Source organism: Hyaena hyaena, unplaced genomic scaffold (assembly GCF_003009895.1).
Source record: "Hyaena hyaena isolate Hyena2069 unplaced genomic scaffold, ASM300989v1 scaffold_5, whole genome shotgun sequence".
NCBI classification, from domain to species: Eukaryota; Metazoa; Chordata; class Mammalia; order Carnivora; family Hyaenidae; genus Hyaena; species Hyaena hyaena.
The window spans coordinates 4,386,644-4,414,461 of NW_024080637.1; the positions used below are offsets into that span (position 1 = coordinate 4,386,644).

At 38.2% G+C, this 27,818-nt stretch overlaps 1 protein-coding gene across 1 annotated transcript in view; it reads left to right on the plus strand.

Moving 5' to 3' along the window:
* Positions 1-24,062, plus strand: part of FYB2 (FYN binding protein 2) — a 94,714-nt gene extending 70,652 nt beyond the window's left edge. The window contains 7 exon segments of the mRNA XM_039238088.1: positions 1,736-1,764; positions 3,207-3,267; positions 17,608-17,691; positions 19,904-19,997; positions 23,262-23,418; positions 23,524-23,557; positions 23,783-24,062. Of these exon segments, the coding sequence (XP_039094019.1) occupies positions 1,736-1,764; positions 3,207-3,267; positions 17,608-17,691; positions 19,904-19,997; positions 23,262-23,418; positions 23,524-23,557; positions 23,783-23,804 (481 nt within the window). The 3' untranslated portion in view covers positions 23,805-24,062.
* Positions 24,063-27,818: the final 3,756 nt, after the last annotated feature.

Below are 27,818 nucleotides of genomic sequence, written 5' to 3' on the forward strand. Positions count from 1 at the left end.
TCTGACCCTCCCCTGCTCATGCTGTCTCTCTCTCTCTCTCAAAAATAAATAAAACATTAAAAAAAATTTTTTTAAAGTAAATAGGGATTACCATCACTGTGATGCAACTAAAACAGAGGAAGGAATTGGTGTTAAGAAAGGCTTCGCTGAGCTAGGAACCCCTGAGTGGAGAAGCCAAGGAAGTATGCTAACTAGGCATTGAGCACAGGGGGGCGAACTGCTTCATGTGTGTTCTCTCTCCAATTCTCACAATACTCACAATGTGACAGAACAGATAAAAACGGGGGGCTTTGAAAAGTTAGGTTGCGTGCACAGGGTAAGTGGATAAGGGCAGAACTCCGAGTCAGATGTGGCTCTCTCTGACTCCGGGGACTGCTGCCCTCTATTCTGACACCACCGGGTCTGGGTGTACAGTCACTGACAGCAGGGACACTGAGTATCCTAAGCTCCCTCCCCTACACACCTTCTTAGGTACACCCATGCTCCTCTACTAAGTCAGCCTGTAAGATAGAGCTGGTATGCACTTTAGAAATGAAGAAACTGAGGCGTGCGTAAAGGTGAGCTGATTTTCCTAAAAGTGCTGTTGCTTTGGACATTCCTTTCTTGTGTTCTTAACACAGTTTTGTACTTTGGGTCTCCCTCACTAAACCCCCAGCTACTTTAGGGTAGAAACTCTGTCTGATCATTTAATATACCCAGCACATGGGTCTGGCCCATTGTGAGTGTCCCCATAGAACTGAACTGAAACTAATTGCTTAACATACATGGATTTTTTTTCCTACCGCACCATACTTCCTTCCATCTCCTTAACTGTGTAACCAAACAATTTACTTGGGCCAATGTCCCTCTCCCACATAGCAATTTGCTATCTTCCATTCCCCCCGGCCTGGAATTCTGCCCTCAGGATATCCTTTTGGCTTATTCCTACATATAGGCAGGGTACCATGTCTGCAGGGGGTGGTTCTCTTTCACCACAATGCATGTCCAGGCGCACCTCAGAGATGTTGTGGGTTGGGCTCCAGACCACCACAACAGAGCAAATGTTAACAATAAAGTGAGTCAGATTTTTTGGTTTCCCAGTTCATATAAAAGTTGTGTTTATACTGTGGTCTATTAAGCATGAAACATGTCATAAAAATGCACATACCTTAATTTAAAAATCTGTTGCTAAAAATGCTAACCATCATCTGAGCTTTAGTGCGTCATAATCACAGATCACCATAATGAATAATGAAAAAGTTTGAAATAGTTTGAGAACTACCAAAATATGATGCAGAGACATTAAGTAGGAAAATGTTCTTGGAAGAACGGTATTGATAGGCCTGCTTGATGCTAAGTTGTCACAAACCTACCTGTCAAAAATACAGTGTCTGTGAATTGCAATAAAACAAAGTGCAGTAAAACAAGGTACACCTGTATTTGATGGGCATCTCGGAAGATCTGCAGGTGAAAACTGGATCTTGTGACTGGATGGGGCAGAGCCTGAAGCTGTCTACTTAGAGAAGGGAATATGAGTGGTCCCAGGGATACATAGGCTCCTTTTCAAATGGTGGTGTGGAAGCAGGGGGAAAGGTTGATCAGAACAAAGCTACAGGAAAGGTTTGCTTTGCATCTTTGCCTAGATGCATCTGCATCAAGAAACCTGGTCATCAATATGTTATTTGAGATGGATCAGCTAATCTTTCTGAACCTGACTTTTCTCCTTAACCCTTTTGTGTCTTTTGTCAATCAACAGTGCATTTTCCATTTCGCTGCCTGATTTAGGTAAGTGACATCAACTTACTACTGGCACAAAACTACTCAGTATTGGCATATTCAGGGGCAGGAAAAGAGAAGTAGTAATCCTTCCTTCATTCCATATTTAATCAAAGTTTGACACATAAAGATCAAAGACAACATTTTATCCAACAGGATTACTTACTTTGCGGAAGATGAGTAACATTTCTCAAGTGCCTACTATTTACCAGGCCTCTTAAAATCCTAGAAAAATAGTATCTTTTTAGGGAGGCCGTAGGACCTACATCCACATCTCTTGAGTGATCTGGGATTTGTACTCAAGTCTCTCTGATTACAAAGCTGTGCATTTCACATTACACCACACAGCCTCTTGTAGAATCTGACGGTCAAATCATCCTAGTTAAGACAGAAGTTGGACCTGTTCACATTGTAGTACACATACAAATTGAATCAAAGATGGGTCACTGGAATATTCTTGGCTATAAAAACAATACACAGATTAGCACATTGCCTCACACACAGTATGATCTCAGTACATGTTCAGTAAGTTGAATCTGCCAAAAAAAGAGGGCCATGTGGTGTTTGTTGGTTTTTGTTTGTAAGCCTTAGCCATGGTGGTACTTTGATTTCACTCTGATTAGGCAACTCAAATGTATATTGTATTCCAGAAATAGGAGTTTGCTGTACTAAATAACAAGTGAAGGTTCTATAAATCAACCTGGTAAAATCATGGGTCCCCTCAAATTTCCTTGGTCCATGTAAAAATCCAAAAAGCCAACTCAGAATAGACATGCATTGTACTCCCAGTCAAATTTATGAATAATCAAATGCGAATTATAAATAATTATACTAAGAAGGTCTCAAATTCATTCAAGTGGCAAATCACTTAAACATGGAGTTCTATGTAGAGCAGCAAGAAATGTGACTATCTAAACTGAAAATGTCTACTTAGAATTATGCACTAAGATTGAATTTTATGCTAGATTATTATAGAATAGCAGTTACCAATGGTTTGAGATAAAAATTAAGGAGGAAAAAACATGGATGTTTTACTTAAATGTCTTTTTCCAGAATTTTGGAAAAGTCCTCTTACTGTTCTAAAAGTAAAACATCTTTGCCAAGTTCCAGGATGATGGGAAACTACTCTAAAGATGACCCTTTCAGCAACTCATATTTTCTGAAAATATGCATGAAATTAAATTGAGACAAATATATACATATGTATTTGAGATACTGGGCAGCCACTATTTAATCTCTCAATTGAATTTCTTCCCAAATGGAGATTCTTTTTGTTCTTTTATCCTTCCAGCCTGTCTGTATTCTGGGAGCAGATTTTGATAAAACAGACATGGGGATGGATGTACCTAGATAATTGGGTATTATGGATACTTGTGGATCATTTAGAAGGCCCAGAAGTTTGTATCAGCCATGCCTAATAATGGACTATTTTGTTCCCGTCCTGATCCTAGAACTTAGGTCTCAGGAAGGTATTATCTATGATAACGTGGATATAAATGAAAAGGAGTCAAGGTAAGTCATTTAACCTCATTGGTCATCCCTTCTGATATTTAACCCATTTCCTGGTGCTTTGTTAAATATGGTCAGAGGGCCACCTCTTCAGAGCCTTAGAAACTAGATGAAAAGTCAGATTCTGATGTCCCTTCCCTCACTAAGAAGGGAAAACAGTGAATAACGTAGATGATCTAATAGTAGTAGGTGATTCAGAAGTCACTAGAGCTTTGGAATCTGTTTCTTATCTTTGAATCTAGAGACTTGAAACTCATTTTAATGCAACATACCCTGATTTCATAACCTCCTATGTACAAGGTAACACAGAGGATAGCAAGCAGTATTTTACAGAACCTCTGTTCTCAAAGACAAAGTAACCATCTATGAAGAAAGAAACCATGCTGAAACTCGGTGCCCACTCTCTAGCTCCTTGTTATCTGTCCTTTCACTCTCAACTAAATGACTGCAAATACAGGTCTCCTCTACACATCTTTGATTCATTTAGGGTTCTAATTTTTTGGTACTTATAAACACTATTGCTATAAATATTCTTTTTTTTTTTTTTTTTTTTTTTTTTACAAATAGTTTATTGTCAAATTAGTTTCCACATAACACTCAGTGTTGCTATAAATATTCTTATGTCTTCTGTATGTCCAAGAATTTTCCCTGGAGATGCTTAGAAGGGAAGAGAAATGCAGAAGGGAATGCAGATTTGTACAAAAATGCCAACTTGTTTTCCAAAGTGGTTGTGCCATTTTACACTCTTCCTGGCTGTTTGTAAGGGGAATGTTGATCCACGTTTTTACCAACACTTAGCACAGAGAGAATTCTTAATTTTTGCCAATTTTGTGGATGTAAAATACTAAGTGTTGAACCCCTTTTAATATTCTTATTCATCTTTCCTTCTATAGAAGACCTGTCCATACCTTTTCTTTTTTCCTATTGCGTTGATGGTCTTTTTATTTCTTATTTATAGATTTTTCATGCATTCCAGATACCATCCCTTTGTCAGTTATATATGTTGTAGACACCTTCTCCCACATTGTAGCTTGACTTCACAACATTGTTCCTGGTCTTCTAATGAATAGAAGTTCTGAATTATAATGCATCTGAATTTACCAATTGGTTATTGCCTTTTGCTTCTTTTGAAGAAATCTTTATCCCAAGATCATTTTCTTCTAAAACTGCTGAAGTTTTTGCCTTTTACATTTAAACCTGAGATATATCTAGAACTGATTTTTGTGTTTTGGTACTATAATGAAGTAGTGATCCAATTAAATTTTTTTCCCATGTGCATAAATGGTTAATTGAATAGTTCCACCTTTCCCCATGGATGTACAGTGTCATCTTTGTCATACCACATTTCTATCTATGTCTGAAAGTCTGTGTCCAGGCTCCCTATTCCAGTATCCTTCCCATGTTAATAGCCTGCTGCTATGAAAAAGTAGCTAATAAGATTAGTACACTACGGGGGTCCTGGATGGCTCAGTCAGTTAAGCATCTGACTTTGGCTCAGGTCATGATGTCACCGTTCATGAGATCGAGCCCTGCATCAGGCTCTATGCTGAGAGCTTGGAGCCTGCTTGGGATTTTCTCTCTCCCTCTTTCTCTGCCCCTCCTCCACTTGTGTTTGTTTGTTTTTTTTTCCCCTCTCTCTCTCTCAAAAAGAAATAAACATTAAAAAAAGATACATAAAATAAACTACCCTGAGAAAATAGTTGCTATCAGTGTCTTGACATGTTTTAAGACATTCATGCCTAATATACAGTCAAGTTCTATCAGTGTTCTAAGTGTACTTTAGAAAAATATGACTTCTCTGTTTGGTACAACAATCAACATAGGCTCTTTAAATCATTCTCTCATTAAAATCTATAGATTTATGAATTTTTAGATGTTTGACCCATCAATATTTGAAAGAAATAGCTTGAAATATCACACAAACATGGTAAACTTGTCAGTTTCTTCCTAAAGTTCTATCATTTTTTGTTTTATATATTCTGAGGCTCTTTTGTTAGTTGCTTACAAAATTAAAAATACTTTATAGTGAACTGACTGTTTCTTATACGGGAGAGGTCTCTATCTCTAATACTATTAATAATAAAAATAATACATAGCTCTTATTGGGGTCAGTAACTGTTATATGCATTTAATATGTATTACTTCACTCAGTTGTCCCAACAATCCCATGAAGTAGATATTATTATTATACAAACATTTCAGAAGGGGCACTAAGGCATAGAGGTTGTTACTTGCTCAAGCTCACACAGCTAATAAGTGTAGGAACGGGATTCAAACCCAATCCATTAGTGAAAAGTTACTACTATACAGTGTCGTATCTCCCAGTGATGTTCTTTCCAAACGTCTAATTTGCTTGATATGTATCTATTGGAACTTTCGTTTAGTTAGGATTTCCCTACTATATTTTTAATCCTTTAATGTTCTGTTTTCCATAGTCTCACTCATTGGGTCTTGAATAAATGCATAGAGCTGCATTTGGCTTTAAAAAAAATCCAATATAAGAATCTGTCTTAACTCCTACCTTGACCTTGGCATAAGGTTCAATCTTATGAAATACTGTGGTGCTGACACTAGCATTTTCCACAGGACAAACTTGCCATTTGTGCTTGCATACTGCTTGCTGCTGTCTGGTTTCAGCTTATTTGGTGGGGGCTTTTAAGGTACTATGTGCAGTACCTACTCTAAGTATAAACAGTAGCAATTTTTTAAAACACTTGTATCTAGTAGGTTTGTACTGGGAGGGCCCTTTCATGATACTCTTCTGACCTACTGCTAAATGACGAAGTCCAAAACTCTGAGCAAAAGGACAAGGTAATCAGCGCTATACTTCAGGAAGAGTAAATGGATCCTTCTGCAGAATGCTTTGGAGAGAAAGTATGAAGTAAAACGTATGTTAAAATGTCATTATAATCACTGGAGTGAAAGATGATCAAATATTTAGGGTGGCAAAAGAAATAAAGGAGAGGAGAGATTTCAGAGGAGCACTTAAGTGGATTTTGTTAAACTGTGAAGTCCTCTAGTGGAAACCACATCTTCGTCTCTCTTATCCGCGTCCTAATATAGCACTTAGATGATGGCAGGTACCCAAGGAATATTTTGTGAATAAGTGATGTTTACCAAATCAGCCCTATCAAATTCTGACCAAGATCTTTTTCATGTGATAGAGTAAATCTTCTGTAGTTTGGCTTCACATAAACTAATTATTAAAGGCATTTGTAGCAGAGAGAACACTAATGGAAATTAGCAGAAGGGAGAGGGAAGACAATACCTGAATTCTTTTTTTAAAAAAAAAATTTAACGTTTGTTTATTTTTGAGAGAGAAAGAGAGACACAGCACGAGCTGGTAAGGGACAGAGAGACACAAGATCTGAAGCAGGCTCCAGGCTCTGAGCTGTCTGCAGAGCCTGGCGCAGGGCTCAAACCCACAAACAGCAAGATCATGACTTGAGTTGAAGTTGGATGCTTAATTGACTGAGCCACCCAGTGCTGAAACCTGAATTCTTAAAACTTGGCTAGTTTTCTTGTCACACCTTGGTAGATAGGTATTAGGTTGAGGAGAAACCTAAATAGCTCTAGGTTAAATTGTCACTAGATATTCCAGACCTCTGCTTTTTATTTGCTTTTGTTCAATAAATTGTCTCCTAGAGATTTAGCAAGGGAAGGAAGAAGAGGGGGATCTTGAAAAGGTCACTGGTATGGCTTCTACATCATGGCACCAGTGAGACCTGTGGCATATCCTCTTCTCTGAACCTTAGTTTCTTATACGGTAATACAAATCCTCATCCTGCCAGATTCATTAAGCTAATTAGATCCCTAGAAAAGCTAAAATAAATTGACAAAGGGACAAAGAGTGGGCCATAATGTTCACATGGCTAGCATGGATAGAAATTGGTATGCCCTCTCTGAAAGGATAACTTGGCAAGATGTATCCAAAATGCCCACACCCTTTACCCAGTAATTCCACTTCAAGCAATAAGCTCTGGTAAAAAAAAGGAAACATAAAGAAAAATATTTATGCATAAAAATGTGTATCTCAAGAGTATTTATAAAAAGATGTTTCAAACCACCCACCCAAATATTGAAAAATATAGTAATCTGCCAAGTATACGATAGTACTCAACACGACCTTTTTACATTATATGCTAAATATATACTGAAGAATTTCTAATGACACGGAGAAGTGCTTATTACACTATAATAAAATTGAAAAATAGATTGCAAAATTGTATATATAGTATGATCTCAATTCAGTTTTTAAAAGTGCTTGGCAAGATGTTTTAAAGGAAACTTAGATGTCTTGGAGAGGTCAGATTATGCTTTTTTTGTCTCCTTTCTACATCTTCAGATTTTTTAAATACTCCAAATTGTAGCAGTGCTTGCTGTGAAAACTAAATTCGTTAACATGTAAAATGCCAGCATAAAACTTGACACATAGGTCCTCAAAAAGTTTTAGTTCCTTCTATGAAACCCTCCCCCTCCCTGCATCCTTTTCTTTTTCTTTGAATGATCTTTGTTAAAAAAATTATTACTAAAAATTCCATAGAAAAATAAATAGAATCTTATAACGAACCCTCATGTACCCATTACCCAGCTTTAAAAATTACCAGTTTATGGCCAACTTTGCTTATACTGTCACCTACCTCCCAATCTCCAGTATTTTTTAAATTAACATACAGTATTATATTATTTTCATGTGTGTAATATAGTGATTCAACAATTCTATACCTTACTTAGTGCTTACCATGCATGGTAAGTGTACTTTTAACCTCTCTTACCCACCCCCCCATGCACCCACCTCTCCTCTGGTAACATGCAGCTCTCTAATAGGTAAGAGTCTGTTTTTCACTTTGTCTTTTGTTGTTGTTGTTCATTTGTTTCTTAAATTCCACATCTGTGTTAAATCATATGGTGTTTGTCTTTCTCTGACCTATTTGACTTAGCATCATACTTTCTAAATCCATCCATGCTATTTCAAATGGTAAAATTTCATTCTTTTTATGGCTGAGTAGTATACCTGTGTGTGTGTGTGCGCGCGCACACACGCATGTGTGCATACATGTTTTTCACACTACTTTTTGTTGTGGTGGTTACATACCACTTCTTTATCCATTCATTTATCGATGGACACTTGGGCTGCTTCCATCTCTTGGCTACTATCTACTATCTACATCTACTATTTGGGTAAATACCCAGTAGTAGAATTACTGGATCATATGGCAATTATATTTTTAATTTTTTGAGGAATCTCCATAATGTTTGCCACAGTGGCTGCATGAGTTTTCATTCCCAGTGACAGTACATGAGGGTTCCTTTTATCCACAACCTCACAAACACTTGTTGTTTCTTGTGTTTTTAATTTTACCTATTCCAACAGATGTAAGGTGGTATTTCATGGTGGTTTTGGTCTGCATTTCCCCTCTGGTGAGTGAGATTGAGCATCTTTTCATGTGTCAGTATGTCTTCTTTGGAGAAACATCTGTTCTGTCTTCTCATTTTTATTTGGATTGATTAGGTTTTTTGTTTTTTGATGTTGGGATGTAGGAGTTTTTTATATATTATGGATACTAATCCTTTATCAGATACACCATTTGCAAATAGCTTCTCCCATGCAGTAGGCTGCCTTTTAGTTTTGTTTCCTTGGCTGTGCAGAAAGAAGCTTTTTATTTTGATGTAGTCCTTTTTATTTTGATGTAGTCCCGATAGTTTATTTTTCCTTCTATTTCCTTTGCCTCAGGGGACAGATGTAGAAAAATGTTGATACAGCTGATGTCTGAGAAATTACTACCTGTGCTTTCTTCTAGAACTTTTATAGTTTCAGGTCTACACTTATGCCCTGAATCCATTTTGAGTTTATTTTTGTGTGTCATAAGAAAGTGGTCCAGTTTGTTTTGCATATAGCTGTCCAGTTTTCCCAACACCATTTGTTGAAGACATTGTTTCCCATTGTATATTCTTTATTCCGTATCAAAAATTAATTGACCATAAAATTGTGAGTTTATTTCTGGATTTTCTGTTCCATTGATGTATGTGTCTGTTTTGTGCCACCATCTACTGATTTAATTCCTATAGCTTTGTTAGTATATTTTGAAATCTGAGCTTGTGTTACCTCCAGTTTTGTTCATCTTTTCAAAATTGCTCAGGCTATTTGTGGTTCTTTGTGGTTGTATACAAATTTTAGGATTGTTCTAGTTCTGTGAAAAATTGCTGTTGTTATTTTGACAGGATTGCATTAAATTTCTAAATTGCTGTGGGTAGTATGGGCATTATACAATATTGATTATGTCAATCCATGAGCATGGAATATCTTTCCATTTGTTTCTGTCAGAGATTACAAGTCTTTCATCTCCTTGGTTAAGTTTATTCCTATTTGTTTTTTGTGCAGTTATACATGGGATTGCTTTCTTAATCTTTCTGCTGCTTCGTTAATAGTGCATAGAAATGTAACAGACTTTGGAATATTGATTTTGTGCTCTGTGATATTACTGAATTTATTTATCAGTTCTTAACATTTTTTGGTGGAATCTTTTGGGTTTTCTGTATATAGCATCATGTCGTCTGCAAATAGTGAAAGTTTTACTTTTTTCTTACCAATCTGGATGCTTTTTATTCCTTTTTCTTCTCTGATTGCCATGGCTAACATTTCCAGTATTCTGTTAAATAAAAGTAGTAAGAGTAGATATATGTGTCTTGTTCCTGATCTTAGACGTAAAGTTATCAGTTTTTTACCAATAAGTTAGGATGATGTCAGTTGTGGGTTTTTCACTTATGGCCTTTATTGTGTTGAGGTATGTTCTTTCTAAACCTACTTTGTTGAGGGATTTTATCATGCATGGATGTTGTACTTTATCAAATGTTTTATCTGCATTGTTGAAATGATCATATGGCTTTTATCCTTTTTCTTGTTGCTGTGACATATCATGCTGATTGATTTGTGAATATTGAACCATCCTTGCATCCCAGGAATAAATTTCACTCCACCAAAAAACGACTAGAACTGATAAATGAATTCAGTAAGATCAGAGTACAAAAGTGAATTTTAATGTATTGTGGGATTGATTCAGTGTGCTAATATTTCGTTGAGGCCTTTTACATCTATTTTCATCAGAGATATTGATCTGAAGTTCCCTTTTTTGTAGTATCTTCATTTGGTTTTGGAATAAGGGGAATGCTGGCCTCATAGAATGGATTTGGAAGCTTTCTTTACTCTTCTGGGTTTTTTTTTTTTTTTTTGATAGTTTCAGAAGAATGGATATTAATTCTTCTTTGAATGTTTGGTAGAAGTCACCTGTGAAGCTATCTCGTCTTGAGCTTCTGATTTTTGTTTTGAGTTTTTTGTTTTTGTTTTTATTTTTTTAATTACAGATTCAGTTTCTTGCTGGTAACTAATTTGTTCAAATTTTCTATTCTTAAGTTTTGGTAGGTTATATGTTTCTACAAATTTTTTCCATTTCTTCTAGGTTTTCCAATTCATTGGCATATAATTTTTCATAATATTCTCTTATAATCTTTGGTATTTCTGCATTGTCATTTCTCTTTCATTACTAATTTTATTTGAGTCTTCTCTTTTAGGAGTCTAGCTAAATGTTCTTTATCAATTCATTGATCTTTTCAAAGAAGCCCCTCCTGGTTTCATTGATCCTGTCTTTTTAAAAAATTTTCTATATTGTTTATTTCTGCTCTAATATTTACTATTCCCTTCCTTCTACTAGTTTGGGGTTTTCTTTGTTCTTTTTCTACCTCCTTTGGGTGTAAGATGAGGTTACTTATTTGAGATTTTTCTTTTTTTTAAATTTTATTTCTTATTTTTATTTTTTCAAGTTGGAAACCTTTTCCTTTTTTTAAATTTTAGTTTATTGTCAAGTTGGTTTCCATATAACACCTAGTGCTCATCCCACAAGTGCCCTCCTCCATGCCCATCACCCTCCTCCCCCCCACACCCATCAGAGACTCTTGTATGCTGAGAACTGAGGACTGACGGGTGAGATTTTTCTTGCTTCTTGAGGTAGGCCTGTGTTGCTATAAGCTTCCCTCTTAGAACAGCTCTTGCTACATCCCAAAGATTTTGAACCATTGTGTTTTCATTTTCATTTCTCTCCATATATTTTTTTTTCCTCTTTGACTTCTTGGTTGACCCATTCATTGTGTATTAGCACGTTATTTAACCTCCATGTATTTGTATTTTTTCCAGATGTTTTCTTGTGGTTGATTTTCTAGTTTCATGGTGTCTTAATCAGAAAAGGTGCATACTATGACTTTGATCTTCTTGAATTTGTTGAGACTTGTTTTGTGGCCTAATATGTGATCTGTGCTGGAGAATGTTCCATGTGCACTTGAAAAGAATGTGTATTGTTTTAGGATGGAATGTTCTGAATGTATCAGTTAGATCTATCTGATCCAATGTGTCTTTCAAAGCCACTGTGTCCTTAGGGATCTTCTGTTTAGATGATCTGTCCATTGATAGTAATTCAATATTACTATCAATTACTTGTCATTATCTGCTCTATGTATTTGGGTGTTATCATGTTGGGTGCATAAATATTTATAATGGTTTTATCTTCTTGTTTGATTGTTCCCTTTATGATTATACAGTATCCTTTGTCTCTTGTTACAGTTTTTGTTTTAAAGTCTATTTTGTCTGATAAAAGCATTGCTACCCTGGCTTTCTTTTCACTTCCGTTTTCATGATAAATGGTTTTCCATCACTTCACTACCCATCTGCAGGTGTCTTTAGGTCTAAAATAGGTCTTTTGTTGGCAGTATATAGATGGGTCTTGCTTTTTTTTTTTTTTTAATCCATTCTTTCACCCTGTGCCTTTTGATGGGACTGCTTAGTCCATTTACATTCAAAGTAATTTTTGATAGCTATGTATTTATTTCCATTTTGTTATTTGTTTTGTGGTTGTTTTTGCAGTTTTACTCTGTTCATTCTCTTACTCTCTTCTCCCAAAGTTTGCTGGCTTTATTTAGTGATATACTTGGATTCATTTCCTTTATTCTTTGTCTATTACTACTAGTTTTTTATTTGTGGTTACCATTTTGTTTATATATAATTATCTTTTGCATACAGCAGCCTATACTTTGTTGATGGTTGCTTAAGTTTGAACCCATTCTTTACTCCCTCCCATTTTATGTATATGGTATCATATTTCACATCCTTTTATTTTGTGAATCTCTTGACTGATTTTTATAGATATACTCATTTTAACTACTTTTGTGCTTCCTACTTTCCTTACTCCTACTTATGGTCTTCCTTTCCATTCAAAGAATCCCCTTTAGTATTTTTTATAGGGTTGGTTTAATGATCATTAATTCCTTTACCTTTTATTGTCTGGGAAATTCTTGATTTCTTCTTCTATTCTGAATTCTAGCCTTGCTAGATATAGTAGTAATCTTGGCTGCAGGGTTTTTTCTTTTAGTACTTTGAATGTATCATCTCACTCCTTTCTGGCCTGCCAGGTTTCTGCTAAAAAATCAGCTGATAGCCTAATGGAGTGTCCCTTCTATGTAACTGTTTTCTTTTCTCTTGCTGCTTTTAAAGTTCTCTCATCACTCTTTTTTGCCATTTTAATTGCTGTGTGTCTTGTTGTGGACCTCATTGGTTTGATTTGGTTGGAAATTTTCTGTGCTTTCCGGATCTGAATGTGTTTCCTTCCCTATCTTCAGGAAACTTCCAGCTATTCTTTCTTCAAATAAATTTTCTGCCCCTTCTTCCTTCTCTTCTCCTTCTAGGATCCCAATGAAGTGAACGTTAACGCACTTGATCTGTTACTAAGTTCCCTAAGTCTCTTTATTTTTTCCCCTGTCTCCTGTTCAGCTTGATTGCTTCCCATTACTTTGTCTTCCAGGTCTCTGATCAGTTCTGTTGCTTCCTCTAGCCTACCCTTTATTCCATGTAATATATTTTTAATTTCAGTTATTGAGTTCTTCATCTCTGATTGGTTCATTTTATGTTTTCTATCTCTTTGTTGAGGGTCTCACTGGGGTCCTCCACTCTTTTCTCAAGTCCAATATCTTTATGACCATTACTTTAAATTCTCTACCAAGCATACTACTTATTTCCATTTTGCTTAGATCTGTTACTGGTTTTGTCCTGTGCTTTCATTTGGGACACATTCCTGTCTCCTTTTGTCTAACTCTACGTGTCTGTTACTTTGTGTTACAAAAGTTAGGCCCATCTCCTGCTTTGGAAAGTAGTGGCTTTATGAAGAAGAGGCCCTACAGTGCCCCCTACAGGGTAGTGTTCCCTGTTCACCAGAACCTGGTGCTGCTGGAGTCTCTCTTTTTTGTGTTGCATGAGCCTTGCTGCTGTGGCTGAGGTGCATTTGTCTTAAGTCCAGTCATCTGCAATGGCTCTCTACCTGTTGTAGGCAAGGTTTGGACCCTCTGTTATTAGGCCAGACTTGGGTTTGAGTTGACTCAGACCAGGCATTTGCTAGAGATGCAATAGTACTAAACTGCAGGATAGTTTCCCTGTGTTGTCCTGAGAAGCTTGCTGGTGGACAGGGCCTGCAATCATACCAGATGTGTGCCCCCAGCCACAGTCTGACTGGTGTGTATGATTATTTTCCCCTCTTGGAGCAGGAGTCACTTTGCAGTGTGCTGGGCCCTGTTGGGTCTGCTTACACACTGTCAGGCTTGTGGTACTGCTTTGGATAGGCTCTAACCAAGTGCATATTGGAGACACAGGTCAACAGAACAAGGCAGGGGTGGGTGTGGTGCCAGCAATCTGCCCTGTGTGCTGTGAGAGGGGACCTACAAACTCACAGGCCTGGTTGTAGGGGGCAGATCCACAGAAGTGTGTGGGGATGGGGCAATTGGTGATAGCAAAGTAGTGTTCACAGCACTGGTTCCCATAGATGTCAAGTCTGGGGGGAGTAGAGGAAATGGTGACCACCTGCTCCTTTGCTCCTGAAGAAGATCCCTGTCCATTCAGCACATGTTCCGAGATTAGTAAACAATTATCTTTCCCTTATACCCCAGCTGTTTTTTAAACTGCTGCTTCTATGCTGTATTCCCTTGGAGCTATTTGCTGTGCTATCTCTTTAAGGAAAAGGACACCGCTTCCTCTAGCCCTCTTGGTTCTCCCAGAGTTGATCCCCCTGATTTTTAAAGTTACAGGTGTTAAGCCTAACTGAATGTAAGAACTCATGAAATTTGGCCCTCTAGATTTCAAAGCTAAATGTTTTGGGCCAGGGGTGGGGTGGGTTCATCTTCCCCATGCCTGGGGTGTCTGTTTCTTTCCTTGCTCCTTGCCTGCAGCATCCCTCCCTCCTGTGTACAGTCCTGAGGGTCTGTTTAGCTTCCTACAGAGACTCTGCCCTTCTGAGCCTCTTCAGTATGGTCTCTTCTTTCCATTTAGCTGTAGAGAATCTGTTTTGTCAGTTTCAGATCATTTTATGGTTTTTTTTACACTGATTTGGACATTACCTAGTTGTATCCATGGGACCAGGTGAGCTTAGGGTCTTCCTACTCCACCATCTTCCCTGGCTTTTCCCTGCATCCCTTTCTACTAATGTTAAACACTAGTTAGATTAGTCTTGTCTCACGGTAATGATTAATATTAGTCACGTTTTAAAGGCAAAGAAACTTGAGGCTCAGAAAGGGAAATATGATTATAAGCAGGTTGATCTCTTGCTTCTGGTTTCAAATTTGGATCACCTCACATCAGAGATGAGCAAACTATGGCCTGTAGGCCAAAACAGCCGGCTACCTGTTTTGGTAAATACAGTCACAACGGCAGAGTTTACTAGTTACCATAGAGATGGTATATAGCTTGCAAAGCTTCAGATATTCACAATCTGGCCTTGACACAGATTATCCAAATATACTTCTAGATGACATTTTATTATTTTTTTTTACAAATAGTTTGTCAAATTAGTTTCTACATAACACTCAGTGCTCATCCCCAAAGTGCCCTCCTCCATGCCCATCCCCACCTCCCCCCCACATCCATCAGTCCTCAGTTTTTGTCAGCATTCAAGAGTCTCTCATGGTTTGCCTCTCTCCCTTTCCCCCACCATTTCCGCCCTTCTTCTCCCCCTTGTTCCTCCGTCAAGTTCCTCCTAATCCTCCTATACGTGCAAACATATGATATTTGTCCTTCTCTGCCTGACTTATTTCGCTCAGCATCACACCCTCAAGGTCCATCCATGTTGCTACACATGGCCAGATTTCATTGTTTCTCATTGCCATGTAGTATTCCATGGTATAGATAAACCACATCTTCTTGATCCATTCATCTGTTGATGGACACTTAGGCTCTTTCCATGTTTTAGCTATTGTGGAGAGTGCTGCTATGAACATTGGGGTACATGTGCTCCTATGCCTCAGCATTTCTGTATCCCTTGGGTAAATTCCTAGCAGTGCTATTGCTGGGTCATAAGGGAGTTCTATTGTTAGTTTCCTGAGGAACCTCCACACTGTTTTCCAGAGGGGCTGCACCAGTTTACATTCCCACCAACAGTGTAGGAGGGTGCCCGTTTCTCCACATCCTCGCCAGCATCTTGAGTTCTCTGATGTGCTCACTTTAGCCACTCTGACTGGCGTGAGGTGGTATCTCAGTGTGGTTTTGATTTGTATTTCCCTGATGAGGAGGGATGCTGAGCATCGTTTCATGTGTCTGTTGGCCATCTGGATGTCCTCTTTGGAGAAGTGTCTGTTCATGTCTTCTGCCCATTTCTTCACTGGGTTGTTTGTTTTTCGGGCGTGGAGTTTGGTGAGTTCCTTATAGATTCTGGATATTAACCCTTTATCTGATATGTCATTTGCAACTATCTTTTCCCATTCCGTTGGTTGCCTATTAATTTTCTGGGTGGTTTCCTTGGCTGTGCAGAAGCTTTTAATCTTGATGAGGTCCCAACAGTTTAATTTTGCTCTTGATTCCCTTGCTTTTGGGGATGTGTCAAGTAAGAAGTTGCTGCGGTGGAGGTCAAGGAGGTTGTTTCCTGCTTTCTCCTCTAGGGTGTTGATAGTTTCCTGTCTCACGTTCAGGTCCTTTATCCATTTGGAGTTTATTTTTGTGCATGGTGTGAGAAAATGATCTAGTTTCATTCTTCTGCATGTTGCTGTCCAGTTCTCCCAACACCATCTGTTAAAAAGGCTGTCTTGTTTCCATTGGATATTCTTTCCTGCTTTGTCAAAGATCAGTTGGCTGTATACTTTTGGGTCCACTTCTGAGTTCTCAATTCTGTTCCATTGGTCTATGTGTCTGTTTTTGTGCCAATACCATACTGTCTTGAGGATGACAGCTTTGTAGTAGAGGCTGAAGTCTGGGATGGTGATCCCTCCCGTTTTGGTTTTATTTTTCAGTATTACTTTGGCTATTCGGGGTCTTTTGTGGTTCCATACAAATTTTTGGATAGTTTGTTCTAGTTTTGAGAAGTATGCTGGTGCAATTTTGATTGGAATTGCATTGAATGTGTAGAGTGCTTTGGGTAGTAAGGACATCTTAACTATATTTATTCTTCCTATCCATGAGCATGGAATGTTTTTCCATTTCTTTGTGTCTTCTTCAATTTCCTTCATAAGTTTTCTATAGTTTTCATCGTACAGATCTCTTGTATCCTTGGTTAGGTTTATTCCGAGGTATTTTATGGTTTTTTGTGCAATTGTGAATGGGATCAGTTTCTTGATTTCTCTTTCTGTTGCTTGGTGTATAAAAATGCAACCGATTTCTGTACGTTGATTTTGTACCCTGCAACTTGGCTGAATTCTTGGATCAGTTCTAGTAGGCTTCTGGTGGAGTCTGTCGGGTTTTCTATGTAGAGTATCATGTCATCTGCGAAGAGTGAAAGTTTGACTTCCTCTTTGCCAATTCTGATGCCTTTGATTTCCTTTTGTTGTCTGATGGCTGATGCTAGGACTTCCAGCACCATGTTAAACAACAGTGGTGAGAGTGGACATCCCTGTCGTGTTCCTGATCTCAGGGGGAAAGCTCTCAGTTTTTCCCCATTGAGGATGATGTTAGCTGAAGGCTTCTCATAGATGGCTTTGATGATGTTTAAGTAGGTTCCTTCTATCCCAACTTTCTCGAGAGTCTTTATTAAGAAGGGATGCTGTATTTTGTCAAATGCTTTTTCTGCATCTATTGACAGGATCATATGGTTTTTATCTTTTCTTTTATTGATATGATGTATCACATTGATTGATTTGCGAATGTTGAACCAGCCCTGTAACCCAGGAATGAATCCCACTTGATCTTGGTGGATGATTCTTTTGATATGCTGCTGGATCTAGATGACATTTTAAATTCTTTGTAAGCATAGTTGTCCAAAAAGTGCTGACATTTCCATATATGTTTTAGTTCAGTCTTTATCTACTTGCTCAAAATATTTTTCTCCTCAGAAATGAAGATAAATTAAAAACCTGGAAGCCCAAATTTTTGATGGCAAAGGAAAAGAAAGAGAAAAAAGGTGAAGAATCTGAAAGGTAGGTACAGAGGTGCATTTACATTACAGTTTATCTGCTGAAATTTATACCTCTTACTAGCTGTGTGACCTTAGGCAAGTTATTAAATAATTTGATTTTCAGGTTTCTCATCTATAACATGAGAATAATAGCACCTATATTATAGTATGTATAGTTGAGAAGATTAAGAGAGAGAAAGAATATGAAAATGTAAAGTGCCACACACATTTATTTTCATCATCATTGTCCATACTTTTGGTGGATAGGGAGTAAGGAAAGATTTCAAGCTAGCCTTTATCAAATGAAGAAAAAACTTCACCTTCTTTTAGGCTGCAAAAACTTTTCCTCTATAGATGGAACTTAAATAATATACCAGTTTGAACTCAAACTTCGAGAAACTGTGATCACATAACAAGATTAATTTCCCTAAAACACAATTCTAGCTATGACTACTCCAGTGTTAGAAATATAGTTTAAAAAGTATATTTTAACTCCAGGTCTAACCATCATTCATGTGATTTGAGTTCCCAGAGTTGGCTGTTGGAGGAGGTGATGTTTTTACTGTCCCAGACAGTTACTGTATGATCTGTGCTCTGGTCTTCTCAAGGGCACTTTAATCGATGTCTTGGGGAAACCCTTGCCTAGTCACTGAGCTGGGAACACTGTGTGGTTTGTCTGCTCTGGGAAACCTATCTAGAAAAGTACTGTAAGAGCATCCCAAAAGAAAGCAGGCATCTGTCTCCACCAAATTTAAACTCAGAGGGATGGCATAAAATGGCCATCTTTGGGTTTGGACTTTATGTAACTTTTCCCAAGTTCAAAAAATGTATTCGGAGACTAGAAAAAACATCTCTCCACCTCAACTTCATACTTTTACTTACCATAGCAAAACAGAATTCCAAGAGAGAAAATATCAGTGAAATTGTTGACACCCCCTCCCAAAAATGTTTAGTATTTTAATGTACACGTAAGTCTTTCCAGGAAACAATTTTCTGGTGCTTCTTTATTTCTTACAAGCAGTTGATATTATAGTTTACTTTTATTTTCAACTGAGTAAATTTTATATTGCAGCTATTAGGGCTACCATATTCCTACAGATTGATGTATCAATTTCTAGGTCCTTTATTTCTACCGTAACTTTTCTACCAGTAAGAAATGTTTTCTGCATTAGTTCAACCCTTTTATTATTCTCTTTTTTATTCTCTTTCTGAATTAAAGATGACAAGTTCTCAGAGAAGTTGAGGAAGGATAACCCAGCTATAAAGGCATAGAAATAGCCCACCTTCCAAGATGTTCCAAGGTGGAGACTTGGTGTGTGCACGTGTGTGTGTGTATGGAAAATGTAGATTGGGGCCTGATTAGAAAATGCCCTGTGTACCACACTAAGGAATTTGACTTTATCTTATGGGCAATAGAGACAGATCAAAGATTTTAAACAAAAGATGACATGATCAATTAAATTTTAGAAAGATGACTCTAGAGATCGGTATGCAGAAAGATTTGAGGAAGGAAAGGTAAAAAAAAAAAAGGCATTTCAGGCAAATGAAATGTGGCAGTGGCTGTAATCTTGGGACAGAATGAAACAGATAAAGGAGACATTTCTGAATAAAACTAATATGACCTGCCTGATTTTTTTTTTCCTTCTGCCAATAAATATACTAAACCACTAAAAAGCAGCACCAATTCCCACCCACACGAAGAGCAGGAAAGAGGAAATGGGAGGAGTGAAGGGTGTAATCAGTCTCTGCTGTAGGGTTATCTATCCTCTTTTATGTGCATATTTTGTGGCAATTTGCTTTATTTTCTTAATTCGCTTCTTCTCCAGAACAATTCTGCAAATAGGACAGTTCTCTGATAGAAACACATAAATTTATGATTTTTGTAAACAAGTTGACTATACTTTGAAGTCTGATTTAGAGAAGTTTCTTGTTAAATTGTTGATTTTAGTCTAAATTATCTTGGTATCCACAAAGAAACTACAACTTTTTAGTTATAAGGAAAAAGTAATTGGTAATACCCTGTTCAGTTGTTCTGAAACTCTGCTCTAAGTGGAAATATATATATATATATATTTCTATACACACATACATATATAGGACTATATATAACTTTATATAAACAGATACACACAGAATTATACCTGAATTTATCCTGAAGCAGAATAAGTTTATAGATTTGGAAACTTAAAGAGTTTATTATGGTACATTTAACCCTATCTCCATTTGTCTTGCTACTTTTCTCCTAGAAATTTCTTTAGAACAAAGAAGCAAAACTTAGAAAAGATCAGGATGGAAAAAGAAGAAAAACGTTTTAGAGAAAAATTTGAGGTATGTTCACCTCTGAAGGTAAGAATTTAAAGTGGAAATTCCTAGCCTTTAATATTGTTAAAGATTCTACAAGAGTTGCACTTTTGCCTCTGGGCTCGATATCCATCACTAAACAACTGATACTGCTATTTCCTGATACATTTCTATATGATCATGCCTTTGTACATTCTAGCTTCTCTGCCTGGAGAAACTCCTGAGTTACTCTTTAAGGCTCTGTTCAAATGTCACCCACTCTGCCTTTTATACGCATATCTGTTGTAATACTGGTCAGTTATAATATAGCCTGTGTCTCCGTGTATATTCTGAACTAAACTGGAGTCCTCGCTGAAGGAGAGATTTTGTCTCATTCTTTGTTTCCCAGGTCCTAACATATCTGGATACACAGTGTTCGGTGAATAACTGATGAGATGTATAAATGAATAGTCAAATGGGTGAATGAAGGAAGCAGTATCTGAAGCTCCATGATGACTTCTGTCATTAAGAATCCATGGAGTATTCCCTTAATTCCAAGGTTCAAATGGACCTCCCTTCTGATACCATATACTGTCAACATGAGAGTTTATTAAGAAATATTGAATAGCCTCCCAGGTCCCAGATACTGGACTGAGAGAATGTGTGCATCCTGCTCAGAAATGATCCCCATTACCAAATAGGGATTAGGCTTTTTTTTTTTTTTTTTAATTTTTTTTTTATTTCTAGGAGAGAGAGAGACAGCGTGAGCAGGGGAGTCACAGACTGAAACAGGCTCCAGGCTCTGAGCTGGCAGTCAGCACAGAGCCCAACACGGGGCTCGAACCCACGAACCACAAGATCATGACCTAAGCGAAAGTCGGACACTTAACCGACTAAGCCACCCAGGCGCCCCGAGATTAGGCTTCTTGACATGGCATGTAAAGCTCTTCATGTCATGACTTTTGCTCGTCTTTCTGATTTTATTTCCTGCCATTCTTTACCTGGTACTTCATGCTTTGGCAACAAACTATGCATAGTTCTGTCCTCAAGCCCTACTATTCCCCTCCTATCGGCATTTACTTGTTCTGTTCCAACGGTCTGGTATGTTCTCGTTACTTTCTGCCATCTGACCAGCTCTTGTTCATTTATTAGCTTTCAGTCATCTCCTCTCCTCCAGAAGACTGACCCACACTTGCTCATTAAGGAAATCACTCTTCCTCTGTATTTGAGCTTATATTATTGCAATTATGTGTTCACTAAACTATGAGCTCTTGGAGGACAGAGTTATTTTTTTTATTTTTTTTATTTTTTAATGTTTTATTTATTTCTAGGAGAGAGAGAGACAGCGTGAGCAGGGGAGGGTCAGAGAGAGAGGGAGTCACAGACTGAAACAGGCTCCAGGCTCTAAGCTGGCAGTCAGCACAGAGCCCGACGCGGGGCTCGAACCCACAAACCGCGAGATCATGACCTAAGCAAAAGTCGGACGCTTAACCGACTAAGCCACCCAGGCGCCCCGAGGACAGAGTTATTTTTATATTCATCTGTAGAACAGAATAAAATTACCTTTGTAAATGTCCAAAAATGTTTTTGGACTGGATTTAAAAAAAAAAAAAAAAAAATATACGTGAATTCCTCATAGCAACTCCTGCTTTTTAAATTTCTTTATTTAGAGAGTCGGTGTGACTGGAAAATAGGGGAAGAGCAGGGGAGAGAGAAGGAATCTTAAGCAGACTTCACGCTCAGTGTGGAGCCTGACTCAGGGCTCACTCCCGGGAACCGAGGCAAAATCAAGAGTTGCCATGCTCAACTGACTGAGCCACCCAGGTGCCCTAATAACTCCTGCTTTGGACCAAAGCTGCTTAGTTACTATACCTAGAAACTGATATGAAATTACTGCAACTGTGATACTACTAGTTTAGTTTTAAAAAGTTGTTTCTAAATTTTAATATTTTTTTAATTTCTGAGAGAGAGAGCGTGAGCAGGGGAGGGTCAGAGAGAGAGGGAGACACAGAAACAGGCTCCAGGCTCTGAACTGGCTGTCGGCACAGAACCTGACGCAGGGCTTGAATCCATGAACCGTGAGATCATGACCTGAGCCGAAGTCGGACGCTCAACTGACTGAGCCACCCAGGCGCCCCAAAAAAGTTGTTTCTAACAATTGTTTGTTGGAAAGACCCCATATTCCATCTAGTACTTTTCTAACTATACTTGTCACTGTCTTAGATGGGACTGAAATTCCCGTCGTCTGATGTGTATGATTCTATTCCTTATTACCTGTGGTGGGTTTTCTTATATCATTAGAAAAACTATGTGCCATTTCAGTTATTGTTATTCAGCTCAAATCATAGATTAGTGCCTCATCTGTGTTATGCACTGAGGGTACAAAGATGAATAAAACTGTCTTCCATTTTATAAGACAGTATGTTTATTAAATGCTGTAATAGGAGTATATACAAAGTGGTACAATTAAACAGAAAATTACACATGGCAGTCATAAAAGTCTTCATGTGAAGTGGTTAAGAGAAAAAGATATTTCAGGCAGAGAAAACTGTATGAACAGCGAATGGCCTGCAAACATAAAAGGTACATGGTATATTCAGGATCATAGCTTGATGTGGCTTGACAGAAATGGAAGCATGAGAAATGATAGTCTGCAAAGGACCCTGAATGTTATGCTGAGAAAGGTGGATCTTATTGTGAAAGCACTGAAGAATCTTTACGACTTCACAGAAAGCAAAGTGAACTGATCAGATTTTTGTGTTAAGGAATCACTGTATTCATAGTGAACAATGGCCTAGAAATCAGGGAGGAAGGTCAGAAATTGAGTTTTCTCATCAGTTTTTTTCACAAATGCCTGTTTTTTGACCACAGAAGGAGAGTGGGAATTGATCCCCACTCCCCATTCCTAGTACTTTATATATAAGCCCAGAGAGGAAGGGTAGAAAGACTGGCACCTAGCAAAGCAAGGTATATAAGAACATTATAAACTCTAAAGCACGACACAGATTTTTCTCTTTCCCTCTAATTTTCTTAAGCTTATCCACTCCTGAGTTTGGTGGTAACTTTAACATATATCCATGATATTTCTTGACACCCATGTTAAGACCTCTCATCCACCAGAATTCATTCTAGTACAATTAGGTAACAGGTGTGAAAACACTTTGAAAAAAATGTAAGATTGTGGCATTTTACTATTATATTTTCCTATTCCCTTAGATGTTATTTAATATCTAGCCTCTTGATTATGTCCTCCATTAATTTTGTTAGAATAAAAACGATGCACACAGTCTGATTAGTAATTTCTTGTTTCAGTATGATAAGGAGATTACCGTCATTAACACAGCAGTGGCATGTTCCAGGAACTCAAGAAATGGAACGTTTGATTTGCCAATAACCCCGGGAGAAGAACTGCAAGTCATTGACACCACTGAAGAAAATCTAGTGATCTGTCGCAATTCCAAAGGCAAATGTAAGTTAATGGCTTATCACCCAAAAAATTTCAGTCACTGTCTGAGAAAAATCTCAAAGCATTCTATAACTTTGAGATTAGTAACAGTGATTTCTGTTTCTATAGATGGATATGTACCTCTTGAACATCTAGATTTCAAGTAAGTGGTTTGATTTTATACTATAAGTCATGAATCCTAAATACTTAAGAGACTGTGTATGTTATCTCAAGGAAAGACTACCAAATTTATTTAAATTCAAGAAAAGTTTTAAGAATTACTTTGCAAGAGACTTGATTGTTGTGTTTCCAGTTATCAAACTTCTCTACAGGGCATAAGAATCCCAAACTGGGTGGGAAATCTACCACTCCCTTTCTGTCTTCTCAGGCATCAAGGCTGGTCACCTTAGGAAGATTAAGCTGCACCAGTAAGGACTAGTCTGAGATCTTAGTCCTGCCTCGCCTGTCAGTTCACACGTTGAGTGGGATGGTGGGATCTGTGCAATCGGAGAAGAGAAAAACAAATCCTCCACATTTAGATGTTGGTTTTACTCCTAAATGGTTATCTTTCAATGTCTGTGTTAGCATGTGAGCACTTACTTAATGAGCCCTAGCCAAAGTGAGAAACCATGCCTGATGGCACGTAGGCAGCTGTGCAGATGGTTAGTTTGCTCCTAATATTAGTATACAAGTGTTGATAATTCCTAGATGTTGTGCATTTAAACTGTGTGTAATTTAATTCTGAAAAAAGTAAATAGTGTAACCAAGGTCTTTTAAATACTCAGATTTAAGATATAAAGTGTAATTATGGCTCAGTCTTTCAAAAAAATCAAGTGTCCTTCTGCTTTGTCAACAAAATCAGACAAATGCTAATTAATATTGGCGTATTTTGGGACTAGAATGCTAAAAAGCAATTCATTCCCAAAGGAAGAGCCTAAATATATTTTACACAGTAAATATATATGTGCTGTCAGTTTAAAACATCCTGCCATCAAAAGGAAGAAAAATAATTCTATGCCTGAATCCCTATTCAAATAGAATTAAAGGGGGAAAAAAACGTGGAGCTGTAAATAACTGTGTTTTTACATGGTGTGCACTGCCTGTCCATGAGTTAAAGTCTATGTAGGCATACAGCTGTTCTAAGTGGCTTCTTCAGCCCTGAAAAACTGAACAATTTTGCTCCGTTGTTTATACAGGCTGAGTCTAGCCTTCAAGGATGTAATGGAATTTGTCCCAGGCCTAATGCTTTATACTGTGAAACTATTTTTTTAAGCATCCAGGTTCTTTTATCATGTTCCAAATGGCAGTCACCAAGAAAGGCCAAGCATAAAAAGTATTCATAGGGGAATCGGTGGCAGGGTAGGAAGACTCTCAGCTTGCCTCATCCCGTGAATGCAAGTGGGTAAGTATCAAACATCTAAAACCCCAGAAACAAATCTGGAGACTGGCAGAACAAAGTCCCCAAATAAGGGTGGAGAAGGTGCAGAGTGCCAGAGACACGGCTTGGGAGAGATGGATCGTGGCCCCTACAATGGGTAGGGCCACCTGCAGGACTCAGGAGAGTTTTGAGCAGCCTTGGAGCCAGTGGCAGCAGTGCCAGAACACACTTAGTTAAAACGTACCACAACAGCAAAGAGCCACTGCAGACTACTGGCCTGAAGGATAAAGCAGCTCAAGCACATGCTGGTGACCCTCCTGGAAGTGCCAGGTCCTGGGAACACACCACTGCAGGGCACTAGAGGACCCCTTCTTCACAAAGCTAGTAACCTCAAGAAGAGGACACATCGCTGACTTTCCTAACCCAGAAATAGGCACAGAGACTTGGATAGAAGAAAGAACAAGACCGGCACAGCTGGAAATCTAAGCAAAACAGATACAAGTAGTAACCTGCCTGATGGAGAATTTAAAGTAATGATCACAAGGATACTCATGGGCCTTGAGAGAAGGGGGAGGCTATCAGTGAGACCCTTAACACAGAGATAAGGAAGGACAGCAGAAATAAAGGGCTCAATAAGTGAAATGAGACTGGTAATCTATTTCTGCTTGGATCCCCCTGCATTGCATCTGCTACTCCATGAGAGGCAAGCACAGCCCTCCCGCACACCGTAGAAGATGAGGCTAAGTATGGCCTGTGGGCAAGGAGGTAAGTGAGTGAGAGGCTGAGCAGATACCTCTCCTGCAACAATCCTGTACAGAGAGTCAGAAACTCTCAGCTCTGAGCCTCACTTTCATCAGGAAAACCAGGCTACTCTGTCTCCATGTCTCCTTGGCTCACATACTCTCAAAACTAAACAACACTCAACCTACTTCACAGTGTTATTAGGCTGTTATGTTAATACAATAATATAAGTAAAAGTGTCCTAAAATTCTTAGTATACAATACTGTATAATAATTACTTTAATACCTGGCCTTTTCTGTGGTTGGAAGATGTTAGAAACAAAAGTAAGATTTAAATGTCAAAAACAAGACTGGAAAGAATGGCTGGGACGTTATAAGTAAACAGAGTATTTTCTGTGATTTCAAAATATAAACCCTTATTCTAATATAAGCTAGTACCTAATTACTGCTTCTATCCATAATCAATATTATGCATCTTGTTCACAAATTTCAGCCACACTTCTCCCATTCTTTAAATCTTACCCTTCAAAATAAGTACCTCATTATTGATCTACGAAGTTTAAACACTGTAACTAACACTTCAGTGATATCAAAGCAGATGCCCTCTGTCTCCTAGAAGCCCTAACCTAGCATAAAACCTCAACAGAAATTTTTTATAAAAAGACAACAGCATCCCAAAGCACTTTACCTTAAAGGAGGCTAACCCTGGCACACTCAAATTCATGGACAGGACGGGCCGCCAGCCACCTAGAAGTCTGCCCCAACAAGCCCTTCCCTTCCTCCTTTAGGGTTCCTCTGTGAAACGCTCTCTTTTCCAAGAGGACATAGCTTTCTCCTGAGCAAGCCCTCTCCCACGCGTCTTCAGAACTTTTAAAACATAGATTCTGAGGGAGAGAACACAAAGCAGGGAATAAAATGAATACGTAATAACAAATTCCTAAGAAGCCCTTCTTTGGGGACAAAAGAGTAGGGATATTACTTTTGCACCCTCTTTAAACTTCCTACAATAAGCATCCATACTCCTACAATTGAGGAAGCAAAAGAAAAACATTTTAAGTTTGCAGATTGTCATACCGTATTTTTCAGATAGTGCATTTAGATAAGTATGAATGGCGACCATTGTAAGTACATAGGCTCACGTCTACATTGTTCATTCTCTATCCTACACAGCCTTTAGTGTAGAATTCTATTGTTTTTACACTGAGGTCCTTTCCCTTCCTATTCTATGGCTGTGGTTAGCAGATTTTTTTTTCCTCTGTCATTTGTATGTCCTAGTGTCATTCCTGTAAATATGTGACTTTGCAAAAGAGGCTTCACAGATGAAATTAAGGTCGCTAGCCAGTTGACCTTAAAATAGATTATCCAGGTGAGCTCACTTCTCATCATAGGGGCCCTTAAGAAGAGGAAAGCAGGAGATATTCAGAGCATGATCCTTCCCCCGGCCACCCCAGCCCCATTGCTGGCCTTGAAGATGAAGGGAGCCACAGACCAATGAGCAATGGTGGCCTCTGGAAGCTGCAAACGATCGCTAGCCAACAGGCACCCAAGAAATGGGACTGTAGTCCCACAGCATCATGCACCTAAATTCTGCCAACAATCTGAAGCAGCCTTGAAACAGATGATTCCCCAGAGTTCAACCCTACCAGTGCTTGTGTGACCTTGTAGCACAGCCTTGTGTGACCTGAAGAAGCAACACCAAACTTCTGACTTACAAAACTGTAAGATAACAAATTCGTGTTAAGTCACTGGTTTGTAGCAATCTGTCATGACATCAATTGAAAATACAGTGGCTAAAGTTAGAAACTACAATGTACGACAAAAAGTGGTTATGAAATCATGGCAATCTTTTCCTTCAACAGCTCTCTCTATAACTATTAACTGATGTGTAGAATATTAGCTTAATGACGGAGCAGAAACAAAAATAGCTTTCACATTAACCAGAGACTTTAATTTGATTTTGTGAAAAAAGCTTATAAGCAATCAGGCTGCTTTTCTCTCTTGTGTTTGTTACCTGTGAGGACGCACAGTGCAAATACGAATCAGGGAGCATCCAGAACTATGAACTGGTGTGTAGTTCAAGAGGACAGCTTCACCACGTGGTTACTGGAAGACAGAGCCTTGTCACTGATCATTTCACACCCACCAAAAATACCTAACAAACAAAACTGAAATTTGAATCTATAGTTAATAAAACACAAAAACACTCAAAGTCAGGGCTTTTTTCTTCTTCCTAAAGTCATAAAAAAATGATCCCAACTTCCAACAGTTTTAAAAAGATTTTTAAATATGTTACCAAGTGCTTCAA